General features: G+C 38.5%; 2 protein-coding genes across 2 annotated transcripts; both read left to right on the top strand.

Moving 5' to 3' along the window:
- Positions 1-7,722: 7,722 nt before the first annotated feature.
- LOC128128169 (uncharacterized) lies at positions 7,723-9,150 on the top strand. The gene has a single exon (XM_052767051.1). It carries the CDS (start codon positions 7,723-7,725, stop codon positions 9,148-9,150), a length of 1,428 nt encoding a protein of 475 aa, XP_052623011.1.
- Positions 9,151-17,426: 8,276 nt separating this feature from the next.
- LOC111900113 (uncharacterized) lies at positions 17,427-19,100 on the top strand. The gene has a single exon (XM_023895986.2). It carries the CDS (start codon positions 17,427-17,429, stop codon positions 19,098-19,100), a length of 1,674 nt encoding a protein of 557 aa, XP_023751754.2.
- Positions 19,101-25,349: the final 6,249 nt, after the last annotated feature.

Raw genomic sequence — 25,349 nt, 5'->3', positions numbered from 1 at the left:
AAAAGTGTCTGTCTGACGAGACTCTTGTTATTCCACTCGACGAGATCGAGATCAACGAGAGCCTCAACTTTGTGGAAGAACCAGTAGAAATCATGGACCGAGAGGTCAAACAAACAAAACAAAGTCGCATACCCATTGTGAAGGTTCGCTGGAACACCAAGCGGGGACCCGAATTCACATGGGAATGCGAAGATCAGATGAAACAAAAGTACCCTCATCTCTTTCATGTTCACTAGTATCTTTACTACTTTAAATTTCGGGATGAAATTCTCTCTAACGGGGGGATGATGTGACAACCCGATATTTCAACTCTTTGTAACGACCAAAGTGGGTCAAGTATTGTAACCACTTCTGAGTAATAAAATTTACTTTCATATTAAAATGTACAAATAAGTTCTATTTAATTTCCTTCTATGATTAAATGTCTTTGAACCATGATCGTACGTGAAAAGAACGCCCAAATCCGACTTCATTTAGCGAAGTTATGATTTTTCCAAGTTCGGCTTAGCAACAGACAGCTAAAAACTCGAATCGGAAATCGAGCGACTTTTGGCCGGAATGACCTAAACGAGAATCGAAGGTCTCAACAATGGTATTCCAGCGGTAAAAAGTCTGGCAAAAACCGACATCAGATAAAGAAGTTATGAATTTTCAAAGAAATTCCTTAAACATGATGGGTTTTTAATAAATAATAAAAAAATAATTTCGGAATTTACCGACGGAGTCTAAACGAAAGTTGTAGAGCGTAGTCTCACCTACGCGAGGATATAAAGACCATCGAAAACGGAGTTCGTATGAAGAAGATATGAATTTTTGAAGTTTATTAAATAAATTAATTATTTATTTTAATCAAAATTCGGATATTATCCGAAGGGGAGTCAGCGTCCTCATCCGAGGTACGCGCTGCGTACTCCTGTACGCCCTGCGTAACCGAGAGGATTGGCCTCTGATCGTCCACATCGCACTATCCGAAGAATCCGACCCGTCCGACCCGCCGTCCCATCCGACCCGCGTACCCAGCAACCCGTCCCATCCGAAGCCGAGGCAGTCGAGGCTTCGGTCATGCATGACGTACGCGTACGCGCTGCGTACGGGCGTACGCCCCGCGTACCGAGGCAGACCAGCCTTACTATAAATAGGATGCGAGGGCTTCCAAGAAAAGGGCTCATTTCTCTCCTCTCTCTCACAACCTTGCCTCGTTTTCCGTGTCCGTTCAAACCCGAAGCTCTGGTCTTTTTGGCTCAAGTCCCGAAGGTCGATTTTACTCCCGAGATTCCCGAGAATCCCGAGGAAAATCCGTTTCCCGAGACGAAACTCTGCCCGGTTTTCCATCTCGCTATCTTCAAACTTTCAAGTGAGTTTCATACCCCTTAATCAACCTTTTTAATTATTCTAAATGTTTTTATATGCTTTCAAGGGGGGGATTACAAGTAAAACACACGAGTATTATCGTGTGTTACATAAAGAAACTCTTTTATATGCTGTTATATATTCCAATCACATGCGATTTATAAACCTTTAAGGAACTTTTATATAAATATATATATATATATATATATATATATATATATATATATATAACATATGTTACAATAGCATTCTATCTTTCAAAATATAAAGTTGTTGTAATGCATGTATAAACTAAACTGTTCTTAGATTATTCTTGTCTATCTTAGACTCTACACCAAAAATCTATGCTTTCATAAACAAGTGATTCTTTTTCTAGGTATTTCTAAACAAACAAGACACACTTTTTGAAAACTATAATAGGTAAAGTTTTACGAACAGATTTCTAACTCTTATGTACTAGAAACATATATTTCAAGAAGTTTACTTTCGTATACAAGAACAAACGTAACATTTTAACAAGTAGATCTGTTTTTATACCACGGTTTTGTGAGACACTAACTTCATGTACGTTCGAGTACACCTTTCAAATCCTGTATTATATACCAGAATCCCTTGGAGGGGGAGCATGGTGTTTGTGTATAGATCTATACGGGCTTGACAACCCGCGCCCTGACTGTTAGCTGCAGTCTACCGTTTGGGGTGACAAACGTCATAACATTCCAACGCCTGAAGAACGTTGTGTATAGGCATTCCGAGTCAATAGTATGGTTATAAAACTCACAAGGGGTATTAAAAATGCATTGATTTACAAGGTTTTCAAACTCATTGGTTATTTTACATTTACATACATTTTGGAAACAAACATTGGTCTTGAGTGAAGGCTACTTTTATACTAGTAGAAAATATAGGATTTTCTAAACACAAACAAACAAAGATAAAACATTTCATTTCATTCAAACATTGTCACTTAAATACTTATGAAATTCACCAGCTTAAATGCTGATCTACTCTTTCAAAATTACTTGTATGTCCCAGGAAATCAGTAATTCCAGGTATTCATTACGCTTTTGATGAAGGGATGCTGCGGCGCCAGTTTAATCTCGTATTTTTGACATCATATTGTAATTGAGTTTTGAACATGTAACTTTTGACAAATGTAAACTTTCAATTATATATATGATGGTTGTATTGCTTTCTTTACTATGTATTCATTTGTTACGTTACCATATGAAGTCATCCGCCCCCGAACGTTTCCGCCGTTCCGGTTTGGGGGTGTGACAGATTGGTATCAGAGCAATGTTTATAGTGAACTAAGTATATCGAACCACATAAGATATACAAACTATAAATGCTTAAGGGACTAATACTCTCTGACAAAACAAATTTTCTTTTTACACTTAAGCAGCATTTCGTTCAACTTAAATTGATAGTTCATTTAAGTACAATTACATGCATACCACAAACTATTTTCATGTTATACAACTATACAAGTATTTAGACAAGTTGACACTACGATTTAGACTCGATATATGTAATCAGATTTTGGACAAATATAGCGTGATCAACTATATTTGCCCAAGATTGGACCAACGTATATCGAGGAATGATCGTAGTAAGCAACAAGTCAAACCTTACCAAACCATTACAAGAATCAAACACAAGAATTTAAATACTATAGGAGTATTTGCTATCTAAACTAGTTTAACTTACATGTTTTACATGTTCTGACTTTATTCAATTCTTATAACCCTTTTTCTCGTACAGTCAAATGGCTGGATTTCACCACCCTGGCGACCCATACTTTCCCAACCAAGGCAACGGAGGATGGATCGAAGATGATCCCGAAGAGGACGAGGAACCCATAGAAGTGGGTGATGACTCCGGTACTGACTCAGAGCCGGAAGTTATCGATCCACCACCCATTCAACCTCCCGTCTTCGTAAGGAACTTTCAAGGACCGACTCCCGTCTGGGGAAGTCACCTCCACCATTGGAGCCAACAGCAGAACCTACGCCCTCCCTACGGCATGTGCCGGGACTTCTATGATGTCCGCGGCGGAGGTTCGGCTGATCGAGCACTCCCGGTAATGGTGGGTAAGTTAGCCAATCAGTCCTATCAGTCTGGAGTTCAAGCTAGCCGACTCCGGGATATCAATGTGGAAGTGCAGGTTCACACTTCGGACATCCGTAGGCTGGACAAGATGCAAGACAACGCTCAATTCCAAACCGAAGCGTTTCAAGCGCAAATGATTGCAGCCCTCGCTGAACTCAGGGATCAACAAGCCGCTTTCGATAGGCGTCTAATGGAGTCAAAGCAATCAGATGCGGAGTCAAGCTCCAAGCGCAACCTTCGACGCAAGTAGTGCTTGTCAAGGACTCAAATTTTGTTATAGCTTAGGACCTCGGCTAAAAGTCTTTAAATTTCTCGAACTTTGTAATCGGAGACCCTTTTAGGGGTCAAATTTTCATGATCGTTGTAGCAACTTTTATATTAATATAAGTGGCACTATTACTACTATGTTAAGTATTTCGTTCGAACCTTGAATGGTCTTTGTGAACCCAAATACTTGTTTCATACCTTCAGTCTTACAAATAACTTTCATTCTTCTATTTTAAGACTCATACTATCATCTGTTGTTGAACTATAGCGATTTAGTTCATGAGACACACACATTTTCTATTCTATGAAATTCTTATCCTTGTCTTTTCAACCTATAGTTGAAGGATGCCTCCGTGTAGGAATCCAAGGCGAAACAACGGTGAGGAAGCACCTATACCACCACCACCTCCACCACCCCAATTTGATGCTGTTATGTTTCAAGCAGCAGTCACCGCAGCGGTAGCAGCTGCCATGTCACAGATCAATAACTCGAGTACTAATGGCTCGGGATCTGGCACACACCTATCCAACCATGGCGAGAGTCATGGACCACCTCGAGAATGCACCTATAAGGACTTCACTAATGCCAAGCCCCGAATGTTTTATGGTACTGGTGGTGTGATGGCCCTGAGGCAGTGGATTGAAAGGACGGAGGCAGTCTTTGAAATCTGCTCCTGTCCCGAGCACAGCAAGGTCAAATTTGCAACTTTCACCCTTCTCGATAAAGCTTTAACTTGGTGGAATGGCCACGATAAAGTACTTACCCTAATCGTGGCAAACTCCATAAGCTGGGAGGGCTTGAAGGCCATGATGATGAGAGAATACTGCCCACGGGGAGAAATTCAAAAGCTTGAACACGATCTATGGACTCTCGGAATGGTAGGTCGGTACATCGCTACTTATACCAACAGATTCTGCGAGCTGGCAATCCTTTGTCCAGATATGATTGCTCCCGAGAGCAAGAAAATAGAAAGGTACATCTGGGGACTGACGCCCCAAATGCGGTCAAGCGTGTTAGCTTCTAAACCTGACACCTTTGAAAGTGCTAAGGAACTGACACAATCTCTGATCGACTACGGAGGTCATCTGAACTCAACCACTTCTACACCAGCACCACAGAAAGGAAACAACAACAACAACTACAACAATAACAACAACAACAACAATGGCAGGAAGAGAGCGTGGATTAAAGGGAAGGGTGGGTCTTCCCAAGAATCCGCAAAGAAGCAACTGGTGTCAGTAAATGCTGCCACTGTACCTGCTACAGCCCCTACAAATACCTACCCAACAAAGCCTTATATAGGTAACCTCCCAAAATGCACCAAATGCAATTACCACCACCATGGACCTTGTCGAGATATGCAGTGCGCCAACTGCAGCAGGAAAGGACACACAGCCCGTTTCTGCAAGGAACCCGCAAAGCCGATCACTCAAGTTCCTGGTGCGGGTGTAGGGCAGGCTTGCTACGGTTGTGGCGAGGTAGGCCACTACAAGAGAAACTGTGCTAAGGCAGCAGGCACCAGAGGTGTGGGACGAGTTTTGGCAATAGGCCACGACGAAGCTGTAGCTGACCCAACTATAGTTGTTGGTACGTTCCTTCTCGATAATTCATACGCATGCATATTATTCGATAGTGGAGCGGAGAGAAGCTTCGTGAGTCAAAACTTTATTCATTTACTTAAACCTAAACCTAGCAAGTTAGAAAAATCATTCACTGTAGAGATGGCCAATGGAAAAACCGAAAATACTAATTGCATATACATGGGCTGTACGTTAACATTAGACGGCCATTCTTTCCCAATCAACCTCATGCCGGTTCAAATTAAAAGTTTCGACGTCATAGTCGGCATGGATTGGTTGAGTCTTCTTCGCGCCGACATCATGTGCTTTGAGAAAGCAGTCCGTCTTAACCTCCCTAACAACGAAACATTAGTTATCTATGGCGACAAATCTAGTACAAACCTTCGCATCATTTCGTGCATCCAAGCTCGAAAGTGCTTGCGGAAGGATTGTCGAGCATTCCTAGCGCACATCGTCGATACAAGTCAAGAACTAAAGGACATCAAGAACATCTCGGTAGTACGCGACTTTCCCGATATCTTTCCAGAAGAACTACCAGGATTACCACCGCAACGCCAAGTCGAGTTCAGAATCGACTTAATTCCAGGAGCTACCCCAGTAGCGAAGTCGCCTTATCGTCTTGCACCAGCAGAGATGCAGGAACTTTCCAGTCAACTTAATGAACTCCTTCACAAGGGATTCATAAGACCAAGTTTCTCACCTTGGGGAGCACCGGTCTTGTTTGTAAAGAAGAAAGACGGATCGTTCCGTATGTGCATCGACTACAGAGAGCTGAACAAACTTACTGTTAAGAACCGCTATCCTCTACCCCGTATCGACGACCTATTCGATCAACTTCAAGGGGCAAACTACTTCTCCAAAATAGATCTAAGATCCGGATATCACCAATTACGAGTTCTATAGGGGGACATTCCAAAGACAGCTTTCCGAACTCGTTATGGACACTACGAATTTGTAGTGATGCCGTTCGGATTAACCAATGCACCAGCAGTATTTATGGACCTAATGAATAGGGTATGCCGCCCTTACTTGGATCAGTTCGTCATCGTCTTTATCGATGATATACTTATCTACTCTCGAAGTGAGGAAGAGCATAGTCGGCACCTACGAAAAGTCCTAGAAACATTGCGAACGGAGAAACTCTATGCGAAGTTCTCTAAATGCGAATTTTGGATTCGAAGAGTAGAATTTTTAGGTCACGTTGTTAGCGAGAAAGGTATACACGTGGACCCCTCCAAAATTAAGGCCATCGAGAACTGGTCGGCACCAAAGACACCTACAGAAATTCGTCAATTTCTAGGTCTAGCTGGCTACTATCGCAGATTCATAAAGAACTTTTCGAGCATTGCGAAACCTCTTACTACATTAACCCAGAAAGGTGTGGCCTTTGACTGGGAAGCAAAACAAGAGAAGGCATTCCAGACACTAAAGCAAGCCTTGTGCACCGCACCGATACTATCCCTCCCCGAAGGGATAGAAGACTTCGTAGTGTATTGCGATGCGTCAAATCAAGGACTTGGTTGTGTTCTTATGCAGAGAGGGAAGGTTATAGCTTATGCCTCCCGACAGCTTAAGATACACGAAGTGAACTATACGACACACGATCTTGAGTTAGGAGCAGTGGTATTTGCTCTGAAGATCTGGAGGCACTACTTATACGGAACAAAGAGTACTATTTTCACCGATCACAAGAGCCTTCAACACATTTTCGATCAGAAGGAACTCAACATGCGACAACGACGATGGGTTGAGTTACTAAATGACTACGAATGCGAAATTCGTTATCATCCTGGCAAGGCCAACGTAGTAGCCGACGCCCTCAGTCGAAAGGAATACACTGGTCGGAGGGTCAAATCTCTGACCATGACTATCCATTCCCACTTATCCACACAAATTAAGGAAGCACAAATGGAAGCTTTGCAACCTGAAAATGTGGCAGGTGAATCCCTGCGAGGAATGGAGAAGAATCTAGAAGTCAAGGGTGGCGGAGCCTACTATCTCATGGACCGAATCTGGACCCCAAAACATGGTGGTTTCAGAAACGTAGTCATGACTGAGGCCCACAACTCAAGATATTCCGTTCACCCGGGTTCAGATAAAATGTATCTGGATCTTAAGAAACTGTACTGGTGGCCTAACATGAAAGCAGAAATTGCTACCTTCGTGAGTAAATGTCTTACTTGCGCTAAGGTTAAGGTCGAGTATCAGAAACCATCTGGATTACTACAACAACCAGAGATACCAGAATGGAAATGGGAGCGGATTACTATGGACTTCATAACCAAGTTACCCAAGACGACAAGTGGACTCGATACCATATGGGTCATTGTCGACAGATTGACCAAATCCGCACATTTCCTACCCATCAAGGAGACGACAAGTCAGATTTATTTTAGTTGTGTTAAGCCGAATATGAGAAGGATTATCTTAGGTATCCTTCCTTTTGATGTTGGGAGATTTCCGTTTAAATATTTGGGAGTGCCTATGTGTGTCACTAAGTTGCTTGAAAGAGATTGTAAAAAGTTGATTGAAAAGATTAAGATGAGAATTTTCAATTGGAAAAGTAAGACTTTATCGTTTGCTGGCAGATTGCAGCTCATTAACTCTATTTTAACATCCATTCATGTTTATTGGGCTTCGATCTTTAAAATTCCCATTGCTACTATTAATGAGATTGAAAAGATGTGCAAAAGTTTCTTATGGGCTAATGGTGAGATAGTCAAAGGGAAAGCTAAAGTCAAGTGGCATGATATTTGTAAGCCTAAGGAGTATGGTGGTCTGGGAATCAAGAATTTAAGGAGATGGAATGAAGCTTTGCTTGCTAAACATGTATGGAATGTGATTAATAACAAAAATTCCCTGTGGGTGCAGTGGGTGAGAATCAATTATATAGGTAGCAAAAATTTTTGGGATATTTTGCAGAAAAAGAGTATAAGCTGGACGTGGAAGAGGTTTTTGGAGGTGAGGAAAATTGTTAGGCCTCATGTTGTTTCGTGTGTGGGAAATGGGAGGAACACGTCTTTATGGCATGATTGGTGGCACCCAATTGGTATTCTTTGTGCAATTATGTCTAGAAGAGATTGGGTTAGCAATGGGCTTAGTGATTCTTCTTTGGTCAGTGATATTCTAGACTATGATACTTATTCCTGGCTGGTTGAATGGGTTAATAAATTCCCTAGATTGAAAGAAGCTCCCATGTTTTGTATTGATTCTGATATGAGCGATGTTGCAGGTTGGAGGGATAAGAAGGGTATGTGTAAAAAAATTTCATGTAAACAGGTGTGGTGTGATATAAATAACTTTGGAGAGAAAGTTCCATGGCATGATATTGTTTGGTATGGTAATTGCATTCCTCGCTATTCGTTTATTTTGTGGATGGCTATTTTGAATAGATTGAAAACGCAGGATCGTGTTAGAGGATGGGAAGTTGCTAGTAACTTACTGTGTCCGTTCTGTGAAATTGTACCTGATTCTCATAATCATTTGTTCTTTAATTGTGATTATACCATTAGTATTTGGAGGTATTTCTGCAATAAGGTGGGTATTAATTTGTTGGTGGATGAATGGAATGATTTGGTTTTAAAGTTATGCAGCTTGCTTAATTTGAAGTCTGTTGAGAATTTGATTATTAAATGTATGTTTGCTAGCTGTGTTGCTCATATTTGGAGGGAGAGAAACTCTAGACTTTTTAGTTCTAGAAGAAATTCGGTTGAGGGGGTGATTGCTTGTATTGAAAATGATATGCGGTTAAAGTTGTTGAGTTTGAGGAAAAGGGCTAAAATGGTCAATAATAAGATTTATATGACCCAGGGTATTTCTGGAATGGAGAAAGTTAAGTAATGGATGTCGTTTTCTGGTTTGCCAAATTGTTGATTGATGGGTTTTGGTTTTGGGATTGGCAGTGGAGAAAGTTTAATGAAGGTGATCTTATTGCTGGAATTAGGTGGGGGTATTTATGGAATAAGTGTTTAAACAAAGGAATTGACGGAATATGTTACTGGTTGGAGAGTTTACTCTCAAATCATGTGACTTGTACCTATGGGATTTTCTGTTTGGATATGATCTTAATGTTGGAATAGTGTCTAAGGCTGCAACTATATTAGGCAAGTAATTGACCCGGTTGTGCATGGTCCTTTTGGGTTGCCTTCACCATAGCAACTTGATAGGATGATTTATTAAGAGAGAGTAAATATTATTAGTATATTATGAGAATAATATAAAGAATAATATATTGTTATTTGATTAATATAAGTCATAGAATTAATTGGAATTAATTTGGTGACTTAAAGAGATTAATTAAATAAGAGGGTATAAACTGTCAATTGTTTGATAGTTAAACTTTAGACTGTAAATCCATATAGATATGGATTGGACGGATTCTAGAAGCTAAAGGATAGCTTGAATCGTCCATTGCTTATCTAAGGAATGGATTTGGATTGCTTTAAGAGAAGATTATCCAATTAGGGTTTAAGCTGTAACCCTTAAGGAGTCTACAAGTATAAATAGACCCTATGGCAAAGGGAAATCGGCACTTCATCTAAAGTAAGAGAACCCTAGCCGATTTCCTCCCCTCTCCTCTATTCCAAATCATCCTCCTTGCTATTTGGTGTTTGTAAGCCATTAGAGGAGTGACAATTGTGACTCTAGAAGCTCCAAGACAACAAGATCAACAAGGAATTCAAAGGTATGATTCTAGATCTGTTTCAATATTGCTATTACACCTAAATAGTCATTAGAAGTCTTGGATTCAAAGCATGTTGAATTAGAAAGCCTAGATCCAAGCATTAGGGTTTTGCATGCGCACATAGGAAAGTTCTTATGGCTAAAACCCATCAGTGGTATCAGAGCCTAGCTTGGTTTTCATTAAATTGTTGCTTAATTGTCTAAAACTAAACTGCAAAATTCGATTTTTGTGTTTCTGAGTCATGGACTCGGCGAGTTGGCCTGACTCGACGAGTCCCTCGGTGCACTCGGCGAGTCCAAGCGTCAGGAATGGCCAGATTCGGGATTTCTTCATGATTATCTTATGGAAACTTACCTTAATCATATTAGATCAACCCTAATCCGAATTTTTGATATATATGACTATTATCTTGATCTAATTAAAGATATTTATCAACTAATAAAATATTTAATTTCCTTATATGATAATTAATTAATTATTTTGATTATTTTGGTAATTATCTTGAAAGAAATCTTGAATAAATCAAATATAGATAATTAGGAAATTAATTGTTAATTAAAATTATTTGTTATTTGATCCTCCATGTTTTAAATGTTTAAAACTTGTCCTCAAGTTTTGAAATTTATATTTTGTGATTAAAAGTTTTAATTTGGACAATTTAAATTTCAAACCCTAGATTTTAAAATGTTTAAAATACAACCCTATACTAATATAATATTACAAGATTGATATATATATATATATATATATATATATATATATATATATATATATATATATATATGTATAACTAAAATGCTAGTCTTACCGTTAGTAGGCCTCATTCACGAAGCCGATCTATAAGGTGGGTATAAGGTTGCGGCCTATAAAATGGCGCTTAATGGGTGTACACTCACACCCACCGCTTGCTTGATTGGTGGAGGGTCGTTAGCCGAACGGGTAGGATAGGGCAACCTCATCCTCTCATTAAAAGTATAATAGGAAATACAAAGTAACTACACATATTTTAAAATTTCCCAATCTTAGTTACTTTAGGAAAAGTGAATTGATGCAATCCCATGAAATTACACTTTGCACCCTTGCTAGGAAGTTAGTGGAGCGTGTGTGGTTCACCGGCACACTAATTGGTTCTAAGCAAAGGTGGCAAAGGGTGATTCATTGTTTATCATAGTTCGATGGAGCGTGTGTGGTTTACTGGCACATCAAATAGGTGATCGTTACAATGAAGGCACCATGTGAATTTGCATGGTAATTCACACCCGCTTTGTGATCCTCGGTATCCCAGTCACAAACTAGAGGGGTATATCGAGATTTAAACATGCCATTGAATAGTTTCAATGAATCTCATCTGATCCTAGGAATTCTCAATACATTTAGGACTAATAGTTAGGTTTTATGGTGGAGAATTAGTGAATCGTCATTCACTTACCTTCAATTTATTTGCATGTTAGATTACGGCATCCCTTTTCTAATATGTAAATGTTGTTGTTGGATCCTAGCCCTAATTTTTCTTATTGGGTGATAATTAGGGATTTATATTCTAATCTGTCTTTTTCCTTTCTATTTGTAGATGTCGAACGCCAACAACGCTGCTGCTAGTTCTTTCACGTTGATGAGCCTTTGCCAAAAGGTCACCTTTGATGGAACGAACTTTAGCGAATGGATAAGATACATTCGCACCATTGCTCACTATGAGGATAAGGAGTATGTCCTCGACGAGAAGCTCGAGAAAATCAACCCTGAAATTGCTACTCCGGCTGAAATTACCGCTTTTGAAACTCATGAGCGAGATGCAACGAAGGTACATTGCATCATGATAGCCACCATGAACTCCGAATTCCAAAAGTCCTGCGAGGACATGTACCCGTACGAGATGCATCAAGACTTATTAGAGAGATACCACCAAAACGCGAGACAAGAGCGTTATGAGATTTTCACTAACATGATTTCCGCTAAGATGGGTCATGGAGAATCTCTTACCGTGCACCTGCAAAAGATGCAAAGGTATGTCGACCGCCTTCGCAAGTTAAATGTTGACTTTGGGGAAGACTTGGCGATCGACATGGTGCTTCACTCTTTGCCTCCGATGTACAATCAATTTAGGATGACCTACCACATGAACAAAGAAGAGGTCACCCTAAGCAAACTCCAAGGTCTCTTGAGGGTCGCTGAGAGCAACTTCAAAGACAAGTCTGTTGCACCAACTCCCAATCCACCCGTTGCTCCTGTCTTGGCTATTGGTCAAGGAAAGGGAAAGAAGAGGAAGGCTTCGTCTAAGAGATATCGCAAGGTTAAAGCCCGAGATGGTGCCTCTTCTAGTGGGACCAAAGTTGATCCCGCTAAGCCCTGCCCTAACCCGAAGGAGGCAGAGTGCCACCACTGCCACAAGATAGGACATTGGAAGAGAAGCTGCCCGGAATACCTGCAAGCCATCAAGGAAGGAAAGATCAAGCCATCTTTCGCAGGTATATATACAATTAAATCTAACGATTCTAATCATGCTATTTCTTGGGTTCTTGATACAGGTTGTGGTTACCACATTTGTTCTAATGTGCAGGGACTAAAAAGAAGTAAGGATGTGGAGCAAAGAAGAATCAATCTAATCATAGGGAACAGAAGATCGTCGCCTGTGACCAAGATTGGAGTGTATTCTTTAGTGCTTAGGAATAATTTATGTTTAGATTTGAACAATTGTTGCTATTCGCCAGAAATGGCTAGAAACATCATTTCATTTCATGGTTTATATAGACAAGGTTTTAGATTTTCTTTTAATAATGAGAATGGTTCTATTTTGGCTTATCTAAATGGTGTCTTTTACTTTGAAGCTATACCATGTAATGGAATTTATGAAACTGTTATGATTGTTGATAACTTAGGAAATGATGTTTTGAATATAGATTCTTCCACTAGTATGGATAAAGCATCCTTGTGGCATTGTCGTCTTGGACATGTCAACAAGAAACGCATAGCCCAACTCCAAAAGGATGGAGTGTTGGAGTCATTCGACCTTAGGGAAGATGACACGTGTGAGTCTTGTTTACTTGGAAAGATGAAATCACCCTTCACAAGTACGTGTGAAAGGGGTGAGGGCCTATTGGACCTAATACATACCGATGTTTGTGGACCATTTAGATCAACCACGAAGGATGGGAACCGCTTCTACGTGACTTTTACCGATGATTATAGTAGATATGGGTATATCTATTTAATCAAGCAAAAGTCAGAAACTTTTGAAAAATTCAAAGAGTTCAAGAATGAAGTGGATAATCAATTGGGCAGGAAAATCAAGATGCTTTGATCCGATCGAGGAGGAGAGTACCTAAGTCTTGAATTCCACGATTATCTCAAGGAGTGGAGAATAGTTTCGCAATTGACGCCTCCTAGGACACCGCAGTTGAATGGTGTGGCAGAAAGGCGTAATCGAACCTTATTGGATATGGTTCGCTATATGATGAGTCGTGCTTCACTACCTATCTCTTTTTGGGGGTATGCCTTAGAGACCGCCGCCCATATCCTTAACCGAGTCCCTACTAAGAAGGTTGCCAAAACACCTCACGAGATGTGGACAGGGAAAGCTCCCTCGTTGGCACATATCAAGGTTTGGGGTTGTGAGGCTTTCGTAAGACGAGATACTCACGACAAGCTAGAACCTCGAAGTGAGCGATGTATTTTCATCGGCTACCCGCAGACATCCTTTGGATATCTCGTCTATAGACCGAAGGACAATGTTGTCTTTGTTGCGAGGAGAGGAGTTTTCCGAGAGCGAGAACTCATAGGCCAAGGAGACAGTGGGAGGCAGATCGAGCTTGAAGAGATTCAAGAGTCGATAGATGAAGGAACCTCTACCGCTGGCACTCAACCCGAGGAGAAAACTCCGGTTGAACCGATTGACGAATCCTTACCTCTTAGACGCTCCGATAGAGTTAGAGTTCTACCCCAGTTTTATGGTTTTCATATTAATACCGAAGGGGACATGTATATTAGTGATGGTACACTAATAAATCTTGATGAACCTAATAGCTATAAGGAAGCCATGGCAGGCCCAGAGTTTGCGAAATGGAAAGAGGCAATGGATAGCGAGATCCAATCCATGTATGATAACCAAGTTTGGAATTTGGTTGATAATGTGCCCGGACGTAAGACCGTTGGGTGCAAATGGATCTTCAAGAAGAAGACCGACGTGGATGGGAACGTACACACATATAAAGCGCGATTGGTTGTGAAGGGCTTTACTCAAACTCCCGGAGTTGACTATGATGAGACCTTCTCACCAGTTGCGAAGATAAAATCTATTAGAGTGATGCTAGCGATTGCTGCATTTCATGATTATGAGATTTGGCAAATGGATGTCAAGACCGCTTTCCTTAACGGAAAGTTGGCTGAGGATGTTTACATGGCTCAGCCAGAGGGGTTTGTGGATCCGAAGCATCCGAATAGAGTGTGTAAGCTTGAGAAGTCCATTTATGGACTTAAGCAAGCATCTCGCAGATGGAATCTTTGCTTCGATGAGAAAGTCAAAGAGTTTGGATTTGTACGAAGCGAAGATGAGTCTTGTGTATATGTCAAAGCCAGTGGGAGTATAGTAAGCTTCCTCGTTCTATATGTCGATGACATATTACTCATAGGAAACGACATCCCGACTCTGCAGGAGGTTAAGTCCTGGCTCGGGAAGTGCTTCGCTATGAAGGACCTCGGAGAGGCTTCTTACATTTTGGGAATAAGGATAGTGAGAGAAAGAATTAAGAGACTAATAGGACTTAGTCAGAACACTTCCTTAGAGAAAGTACTAAAACGTTTTAGTATGGAAAACTCAAAGAAGGGAGAATTACCGATACAAAGTAATGCCAAGTTGAGTAAGACTCAATGTCCGAGTACCGAAGCTGAAATAGCAGAAATGAGCCGAGTACCATACGCTTCCGCAGTTGGCTCAATCATGTACGCTATGACTTGTACTTGCCCTGATGTAGCCTTTGCTTTAAGCATGGTTACTAATTGGACTTAGTCAGAACACTTACTTGGAGAAGGTACTAAAACGTTTTAGTATGGAAAACTCAAAGAAGGGAGAGTTACCGATACAAAGTAATGCCAAGTTGAGTAAGACTCAAAGTCCGAGTACCGAAGCTGAGATAGCAGAAATGAGCCGAGTTCCATACGCTTCCGCAGTTGGCTCAATCATGTACGCTATGACTTGTACTCGCCCTGATGTAGCCTTTTCTTTGAGCATGGTTAGCAGATTTCAAGTGAATCCTGGCAGAGCACATTGGATTGCGGTGAAGAATATCCTTAAGTACCTTCGGAGGACAAAGGAATGGTTCTTAGTCCTTGGAGGGAGTGATGACTTGAAGGTGCGGGGGTATAGTGACGCCAGCTTTCAAACCGATAGGGACAACTACCGTTCGCAGTCGGGCTGGGTCTTTACCCTGAATGGAGGAGCAGTGACATGGAAAAGTTCCAAGCAGGAAACCGTAGCTGATTCAACATGCGAATCAGAGTACATTGAAGCGAGCGAAGTGTCGAAGGAGGCAATATGGCTGAAGAACTTCATCGGTGATCTTGGAGTTGTACCTGCCATAAAGGAGCCCAAGGAGATTTTCTGTGATAACGAAGGAGCGGTTGCCTTGACCAAGGAACCGAGGGATCATGGTAGATCACGACATATCGACAGAAAATATCACTTCATTAGACATCGTGTAGAAGAAGGACAACTCGTAGTGAAGAGGATATCATCAGAAGATAACCCAGCAGATCCGCTAACGAAGGGACTGAGTAGGGTTAAGCACTTGCAGCATGCTAGGAGTATTGGGCTGAAGGGTGATATTAGCATAGATTAGATAGTATTAGAAACGTGTAATAGATAAATGTAATTAACATTTGATGATTAAATAAAGGAGTTTTATTTATGAGTAATGTTACTATCTTATGTTAATTGTTTAGCATAATTGAGTTTATTACGAATAATCGAATTGTTCAAATTGTCCATAATCGTTCATATGTTGGAAGTAGATATGAATGAAGATTGTCATGAATCGGTGCGTAGATTGTCTAAATGGTATTAGACATAGCAAAGGGTTGCTGCGACATTCATGAGTGCTTATGAACTGGTTTTGAGCATTGGAACAAACCCGCGCTTGCTGGAATCACCTTATGGAATATGATATAAAAGGGTGATCGCAAGACGATAATATCATATAGTCTTAAAACCTATATATATGGTTTGTTATTTGCTAATTGATTGTACATTGATAATGCGAAAACGCATTGGTAACTCAATGTTATAAAACACATTGTTGTGTATAGTTGATTATTGAATAAGTAAATGCATATAAGTCGAAGTTTATCTGTAACTTTTATCTAAGAAGGTAAAAGCGATATCTCGGTCGCTCGATGATTTGATTTGACTTATGTGCCGGGCCCAGTCAGAACTGAATTGATGTGTTCGATTAAGTTCTATGTCGAATAAATCAGAGATCGAGAAACCTAAATGCTTGACTAACCATTCCATAGGATTGTCAGCATGATATCTAACAGAGGACTGTACGGTCCCTTATCTAAAGGACAAGATTGATTGGATCAGAGTTTGACAGCGTCTTTGAGAGCTACGATTGCAAACCGAATTGTACTTGTGCATATAGTTACTAGACTTATCCAAGTGGGAGACTGTTGGAATAGTGTCTAAGGCTGCAACTATATTAGGCAAGTAATTGACTCGGTTGTGCATGGTCCTTTTGGGTTGCCTTCACCATAGCAACTTGATAGGATGATTTATTAAGAGAGTAAATATTATTAGTATATTATGAGAATAATATAAAGAATAATATATTGTTATTTGATTAATATAAGTCATAGAATTAATTGGAATTAATTTGGTGACTTAAAGAAATTAATTAAATAAGAGGGTATAAACTGTCAATTGTTTGATAGTTAAACTTTAGACTGTAAATCCAGATAGATATGGATTGGACAGATTCTAGAAGCTAAAGGATAGCTTGAATTGTCCATTGCTTATCTAAGGAATGGATTTGGATTGCTTTAAGAGAAGATTATCCAATTAGGGTTTAAGCTGTAACCCTTAAGGAGTCTACAAGTATAAATAGACCCTATGGCAAAGGGAAATTGGCACTTCATCTAAAGTAAGAGAACCCTGGCCGATTTCCTCCTCTCTCCTCTCTCCCAAATCATCCTCCTTGTTATTTGGTGTTTGTAAGCCATTAGAGGAGTGACAATTGTGACTCTGGAAGCTCCAAGACAACAAGATCAACAAGGAATTCAAAGGTATGATTCTAGATCTGTTTGAATATTGTTATTACACCTAAACAGTGTTTCTTCTCTGTGGTTCATGCTTAATTTTAATGGTGAAGATCATGGGTATTTTGAAGGAAAGAGAGGTCTTAAGCAGGGAGATCCTTTATCTCCTTACCTATTTACTATAGTTATGGAGGTGTTTAATATCATTCTTGGTAAGCTTATTGATGAATCCCAAAATTTTAAGTTCCATAGTAAGTGTATGGCCCTCAATATTTCCCATTTATGCTTTGCTGATGATCTGTTGGTTTTCTCTTATCGTAATGGGAATTTAGTCAGAATTATAAGGGATTCCCTTGATGAATTCAAAAAGGTTTCAGGGTTGAAGGTTAGTATGGAAAAAAGTCAGATTTATTTTAGTTGTGTTAAGCCGAATATGAGAAGGATTATCTTAGGTATCCTTCCTTTTGATGTAGGGAGATTTCCGTTTAAATATTTGGGAGTGCCTATGTGTGTCACTAAGTTGCTTGAAAGAGATTGTAAAAAGTTGATTGAAAAGATTAAGATGAGAATTTTCAATTGGAAAAGTAAGACTTTATCGTTTGCTGGCAGATTGCAGCTCATTAACTCTGTTTTAACATCCATTCATGTTTATTGGGCTTCGATCTTTAAAATTCCCATTGCTACTATTAATGAGATTGAAAAGATGTGCAAAAGTTTCTTATGGGCTAATGGTGAGATAGTCAAAGGGAAAGCTAAAGTCAAGTGGCATGATATTTGTAAGCCTAAGGAGTATGGTGGTCTGGGAATCAAGAATTTAAGGAGATGGAATGAAGCTTTGCTTGCTAAACATGTATGGAATGTGATTAATAACAAAAATTCCCTGTGGGTGCAGTGGGTGAGAATCAATTATATAGGTAGCAAAAATTTTTGGGATATTTTGCAGAAAAAGAGTATAAGCTGGACGTGGAAGAGGTGTTTGGAGGTGAGGAAAATTGTTAGGCCTCATGTTGTTTCGTGTGTGGGAAATGGGAGGAACACGTCTTTATGGCATGATTGGTGGCACCCAATTGGTATTCTTTGTGCAATTATGTCTAGAAGAGATTGGGTTAGCAATGGGCTTAGTGATTCTTCTTTGGTCAGTGATATTCTAGACTATGATACTTATTCCTGGCTGGTTGATTGGGTTAATAAATTCCCTAGATTTAAAGAAGCTCCCATGTTTTGTATTGATTCTGATATGAGCGATGTTGCAGGTTGGAGGGATAAGAAGGGTATGTGTAAAAAAATTTCATGTAAACAGGTGTGGTGTGATATAAATAACTTTGGAGAGAAAGTTCCATGGCATGATATTGTTTGGTATGGTAATTGCATTCCTCGCAATTCGTTTATTTTGTGGATGGCTATTTTGAATAGATTGAAAACGCAGGATCGTGTTAGAGGATGGGAAGTGGCTAGTAACTTACTGTGTCCGTTCTGTGAAATTGTACCTGATTCTCATAATCATTTGTTCTTTAATTGTGATTATACCATCAGTATTTGGAGGTATTTCTGCAATAAGGTGGGTATTAATTTGTTGGTGGATGAATGGAATGATTTGGTTTTAAAGTTATGCAGCTTGCTTAATTTGAAGTCTGTTGAGAATTTGATTATTAAATGTATGTTTGCTAGCTGTGTTGCTCATATTTGGAGGGAGAGAAACTCTAGACTTTTTAGTTCTAGAAGAAATTCGGTTGAGGGGGTGATTGCTTGTATTGAAAATGAAATGCGGTTAAAGTTGTTGGGTTTGAGGAAAAGGGCTAAAATGGTCAATAATAAGATTTATATGACCTGGGGTATTTCTAGAATGGAGAAAGTTAAGTAATGGATGTCGTTTTCTGGTTTTCCAAATTGTTGATTGATGGGTTTTGGTTTTGGGATTGGCAGTGGATAAAGTTTAATGAAGGTGATCTTATTGCTGGAATTAGGTGGGGGTATTTATGGAATAAGTGTTTAAACAAAGGAATTGACGGAATATGTTACTGGTTGGAGAGTTTACGCTCAAATCATGTGACTTGTACCTATGGGATTTTCTGTTTGGATATGATCTTAATGTTGGAATAGTGTCTAAGGCTGCAACTATATTAGGCAAGTAATTGACCCGGTTGTGCATGGTCCTTTTGGGTTGCCTTCACCATAGCAACTTGATAGGATGATTTATTAAGGGAGAGTAAATATTATTAGTATATTATGAGAATAATATAAAGAATAATATATTGTTATTTGATTAATATAAGTCATAGAATTAATTAGAATTAATTTGGTGACTTAAAGAGATTAATTAAATAAGAGGGTATAAACTGTCAATTGTTTGATAGTTAAACTTTAGACTGTAAATCCATATAGATATGGATTGGACGGATTCTAGAAGCTAAAGAATAGCTTGAATCGTCCATTGCTTATCTAAGGAATGGATTTGGATTGCTGTAAGAGAAGATTATCCAATTAGGGTTTAAGCTGTAACCCTTAAGGAGTCTACAAGTATAAATAGACCCTATGGCAAAGGGAAATCGGCACTTCATCTAAAGTAAAGAGAACCCTGGCCGATTTCCTCCCCTCTCCTCTCTTCCAAATCATCCTCCTTGCTATTTGGTGTTTGTAAGCCATTAGAGGAGTGACAATTGTGACTCTAGAAGCTCCAAGACAACAAGATCAACAAGGAATTCAAAGGTATGATTCTAGATCTGGTTCAATATTGCTATTACACCTAAATAGTCATTAGAAGTCTTGGATTCAAAGCATGTTTAATTAGAAAGCCTAGATCCAAGCATTAGGGTTTTGCATGCGCACATAGGAAAGTTCTTATGGCTAAAACGCATCACTTAATTGAGATTACCCAAAGAGAGAATCCTAGACATGTGATTGATGCCATGTCTAGTATGAAACTTAATCTGATTCGCTGGTGGTTTGGTGTTATTTTGTTGTTGTTTCGTTTTGTGTTTATGGTGCAGAATGGAGGTGCAATGGATGGTGTTGGGCAATAGATGCAAGAAGTTGAAGGATTCCTTGGTGAAGACTATGAGGAGGACGGAGAATAGGGAAAAGGACAGAAGATTCGGGAAGGGCTATTTCGTGGGGTCCTTTTGTTATTACTTTTTTGAGATGTTTATTTGTGTTATCTTTTATTGGTCTTACTTTGTGTATTGTGTTATGTGGGTTATGGGATTCCGGGGTTTTTTCTTAAAGGTTAGCTTATGGACTGAGGGTTTTTTAAGGGCCTTACCCCTTGCTTTGGTTATTATATTTTTTGGGGTTTTGGGTGGTGTAAGGGGGTGAAGTTACCTTTTTTCCCTCTTTCAATAAGTCTTTGGGCTACCTTTAAGGAATTTAGGGATTATTGGGTTTGTGGGTGTTTATTTCTAGTTATTAGAAAGTGGTTTGGTAGTTGGTTATGGATAGGTTCGTTAATATTGTATTTTGTTTGACTTTTTGATGTTATATTCTTTTATTCTTTTTAATAAAGTTTGCTGAGCTTTGGCTCTTTCAAAAAAAAAGAATGAAACAATGCTCATCAAGGCTTTGCTAAATTGCATAGACTTTTATAGTGGAACTCAAGAATCAAACAATGCTCGTCAAAGCTTCGCTTAAATTGCATAGACTTCTATTGTGGAACTCAAGAATCAAACAATGTTCATCAAAGCTTTGCTGAAATTGCATAGTCTTCTACTGTGGAACTCAAGAATTATACGATGCTTATCAAAGCTGATCCATGCATGGATCATGAAAGCCCAAAATGTGATTGAGTAGTGATTACTAGTGGGCTAGAAGGTGGTTTGGGCTCAATGGTTGGGTTGTGCATGGTAACCCACAAATTGAATTTGGGTTGCGTGAAGGCTGGGGCAACATTTTTAAGGCTTCATAAGTGCTAAAAATGTTACATTTTACTTCATAAAGGCTCCTAGCCGTTTTTATCACTCTTTGGTGGATAAGGGTTACACTTTAATGCTTCGTATGGCTCCTTAATGAAGCATAGACGTTTTTTTTTTCATTCTCAAGTGTGTTGGACGTTTTTTTTGTGTTACTTCAAGAGTTTCCTTAAATTTCATTTACTAGTTTTAATGAATAATTGGTTGGTTGGCTTGTAACCACCAAGTTTGTAATAAAGGCTTCATATAAAGCCAAGTTTATGCATGGGAAACATAATAGACGAATTTTTAAGAAAAAAAACCTTTGTTCAATTGGAATTATTGTTATAATTCACAAATTATCTTGTTAGGACGTGTTCTTGACTTGATACGAACTCAATCCAATAGGTCTTGGATTGTTTTCAACGGTATACAACTCAATAGGTCTTGAGTTGTTACTAATCTATCCATTTCTTTCCATTCAAATATCATTTGTGGTTACTATTCTCTCTTAATTTACCTAAACACTACCCTACTCACCAAATCAAGCCCATACACGCATCAAAAGCTTTGCTAAATTGCATACATTTCTATTGTGGAACTTAAGAATGAAACAATGTTCATCAAAGATTTGCTTAAATTGCATAAAAGAGTATGGTGGCACTCAAGAATAAAACAATGCTCATCAAAACTTTGCTAAATTACGAAGAGTACTATTGTCGAACTCTAGAATGAAACGATGTTCATTAAAGCTTTAGTAAATTCCATAGACTTCTAATGTGGAACTCAAGAGTGAAACAATGCTCATCAAAGCTTTGCTTAAATTGCATAGACTTTTATTGTGGAACTCAAGAATTAAACAATGCTCATCAAAGCTTTGCTAAATTGCAACTATAAAAGAGATTGAAAAGATGTGTAGAAGCTTCTTATGGGCTAATGGTGAAAAAGTTAATGGGAAAGCTAAAGTCAAATGGGATGATGTTTGTAAACCTAAAGATTATGGAGGATTGGGGATTAAGAATTTAAGGAAATGGAATGATGCTTTACTTGCAAAACATGTGTGGAATGTTGTTAATAATAAAAATTCTTTATGGGTGCAATGGGTGAAAGCTTATTACATTGGAAAGAGAAATTTTTGGGATATAATGCAAAAGAAAAGCATGAGCTGGACCTGGAAGAGATTTTTGGAAATTAGAAAAATTGTTAGACCTCATATTGTTGCTTGTGTGGGAAATGGGAGGAACACCTCTTTATGGCATGATTGGTGGCATCCTTTAGGTATTTTAAGCACTATCATTCCAAGAAGAGAATGGTTTAGCTATGGATTTAATGACTTTTCTTTGGTTAGTGATGTGCTTGATTATGATACTTATTGTTGGCCTGTAAATTGGGTTGATAAATTTTCAGGTCTAAAAGATGCTCCTATGTTTTGTATTGATCCTAATATGAGAGATGGTGCTGGTTGGAGAGATAAGGAGGGTAATTGCAAACAATTTTCGTGTAATCAAGTGTGGAGAGATATTAACAACTTTGGGAATAAGGTGCCATGGAAGGATATCGTTTGGTATGGTAAGGGCATTCCTAGAAATTCTTTCATTTTATGGATGGCTATCTTGAATAGATTGAAAACTCAGGATCGTGTTAGAGTTTGGGAAACTTCAGGAATTCTCCTCTGTCCTTTTTGTAATCTTATCCCTGATTCTCATGATCATCTCTTCTTTAATTGTGAATTTTCTCAAAGTATTTGGAGACATTTTTGTGGTAAGATGAGAATTAATTTGGTGATGGGTGGCTGGAATGAGCTGATTCTGAAGTGCTGTAATCTGTGGTACAAGGATGCTGGTGAGAATTTAATTAATAAATGTATTCTTGCGAGTTGTGTAGCATATATTTGGAAGGAAAGGAATGCTAGGATTTTTAATAAGAAGAGTCTAACAGCTGAAGGAGTGATAGCTTGTATTGAGAATGAAATCAGATTAAAGCTGTTGGGTTTAAGGAATAATAATAATTTGATTAATGAAAGAATCTATAAGGATTGGGGTATCTATGGAAAGGACAAACATAAGAGATGATTTACTGGATCAGAATTGGGAAGTTGATGGTTGAAGTGTTTTTTAATTGGGGTTGGCAGTGGAGAAATTATTTTGAGTTTATTCTTTGTATTGGTTTTAGCTGGGGGCAATTTTGGAATAAGTGGTTTTACAAAGGAATTGACGGAAATTGTCTATGGTTGGGGAGTTCTCTCTCTAATCATTTGACTTGTACCAATGGGATTTTTAATTTGGATATGATCCTTTGTGAGATTATTCAAATTGAAAATCCTAGACATGTGATTGATGCCATGTCTAGTCTGAAACTTATTCTGAAGTTCTGGAGTCTCGGTATTGGTTTTTGGTTCGTTGGGATTTGTATTCTTTGCAGGAATCTTTTGCAGTGGATGAAGATGGACATTAGTGAAAAGAAGGAAGAGAGTTTCTTGCTGAAATTCAAGAGGAGAATGAAGAATTGGAAAAGAGACAGAAGAAGTGAATTTGATCATCTATTGGAGATTAATTGGGATTGCATTGTTATTTTGGTTAACAGTCTTAATTATGTTTGGATTCTATTTGTGATTTGTTGGTTGAGAATTTTGGTCTTAGATGGATTTTCTTTAAAGTTTAGTCTTTGGACTGAGGGTTTTTTTAAGGGCCTTACCCCTTGCTATTTTTTTTATGGTTCTCGGAGTTTTTGGAGGTGCAAGGGGGTGAAGTTACCTTTTTTCCCTCATTCAATAAGTCCTTGGGCTAACTTTAAGGATTTTAGGGTTTATTGGGGTTGTGAGTGGTTAGTTCTTATTCTTAGGAAGTGGTTTGGTAGTTGGTTATGGATAGGCTGGTTATTTTTGTTATTTGTTTGAATATTGGTGTTTGTATTCTTTTATTCTTTTTAATAAAGTTTGCTGAGCTTTGACTCTTTCAAAAAAAAAAAAAAGAATTAAACAATAATCTTCAAAGCTTTGCTTAAATTGCATAAACTTCTATTTTGGAACTCAAGAATAAAACAATGTTCATCAAACCTTTGCTAAATTACGAAGACTACTTCTATTGTGGAACTCTAGAATTAAACAATGCTCATCAAAGCTTTGCTAAATTACATAGACTTCTAATGTTGAGCTCAAGAATGAAACAATGCCCATCAAAGCTTTCGCTTAAATTGCATAGACTTTTATTGTAGAACTTAAGAATTAAACAATGCTCATCAAAGCTTTGCTAAATTGCGAAGACTACTTCTATTGTGGAAATCAAGAATTAATCTATGCTCATCAAAGCTTTGCTAAATTGCACACACTTCTAATGTGGAACTCAAGAATGAAAAAATGCTCATTAAAGCTTTGAATAAATTGTATACACTTCTATTTTGGAACTGAAAAATTAAACAATGCTAGTAAAAGGTTTGCTAAATTGCAAAGACTACTTCAATTATGGAACTCAGGAATTAAACAATGATCATCTCTGCTTTGGTAAATTGCATAGACTTCCAATGTGGAAACCAAGAATGAAACAATGCTACTCAAATCTTTGCTAAATTGCATAGACTTCTATTGTGGAACTCAAGAATCAAACAATGCTCATGAAAGGTTTGCTTAAATTACATAGACTTTTATTGTGGAACTCAAAAATAAAACAATGCTCATCAAACCTTTGCTAAATTACGAATATTACTTTTATTGTGGAACTCAGGAATTAAACAATGCTCATCAAAGCTTTACTAAATTGCATAGACTTCTGATGTGGAACTCAAGAATGAAACAATGCTCAAGAAAACTTTGCTTAAATTGCATAGACTTTTATTGTGGAACTCAAGAATTAAACAATGCTCATCAAAGCTTTGCTAAATTGCGAAGACAACTTCTATTGTGGAACAAAAGAATTAAATTATGCTCATAAAAGCTTTGCTAAATTGCATAGACTTCTAATGTGGAACTCAAGAATGAAACAATGCCCATTAAAGCTTTGCTTAAATTGCATACACTTCTATTGTGGAACTCAAGAATTAAACGATGCTCATCAAAGCTTTTCTAAATTGCAAAGACTACTTCTATTGTGTAACTCAACAATGAAACAATGCGTATCAATGTTTTGGCAAATTGCATAGACATCGAATGTGGAACCCAAAAATGAAACAATGTTCATCAAAGCTTTGCTAAATTGCAATGACTTCTATAGTGGAACTCAAGAATAGAACATTGC

The sequence above is a fragment of the Lactuca sativa genome, chromosome 1 (genome assembly GCF_002870075.4).
Source record: "Lactuca sativa cultivar Salinas chromosome 1, Lsat_Salinas_v11, whole genome shotgun sequence".
NCBI classification, from domain to species: domain Eukaryota; kingdom Viridiplantae; phylum Streptophyta; class Magnoliopsida; order Asterales; family Asteraceae; genus Lactuca; species Lactuca sativa.
This window is presented reverse-complemented; position numbering and strand designations above follow the sequence as displayed.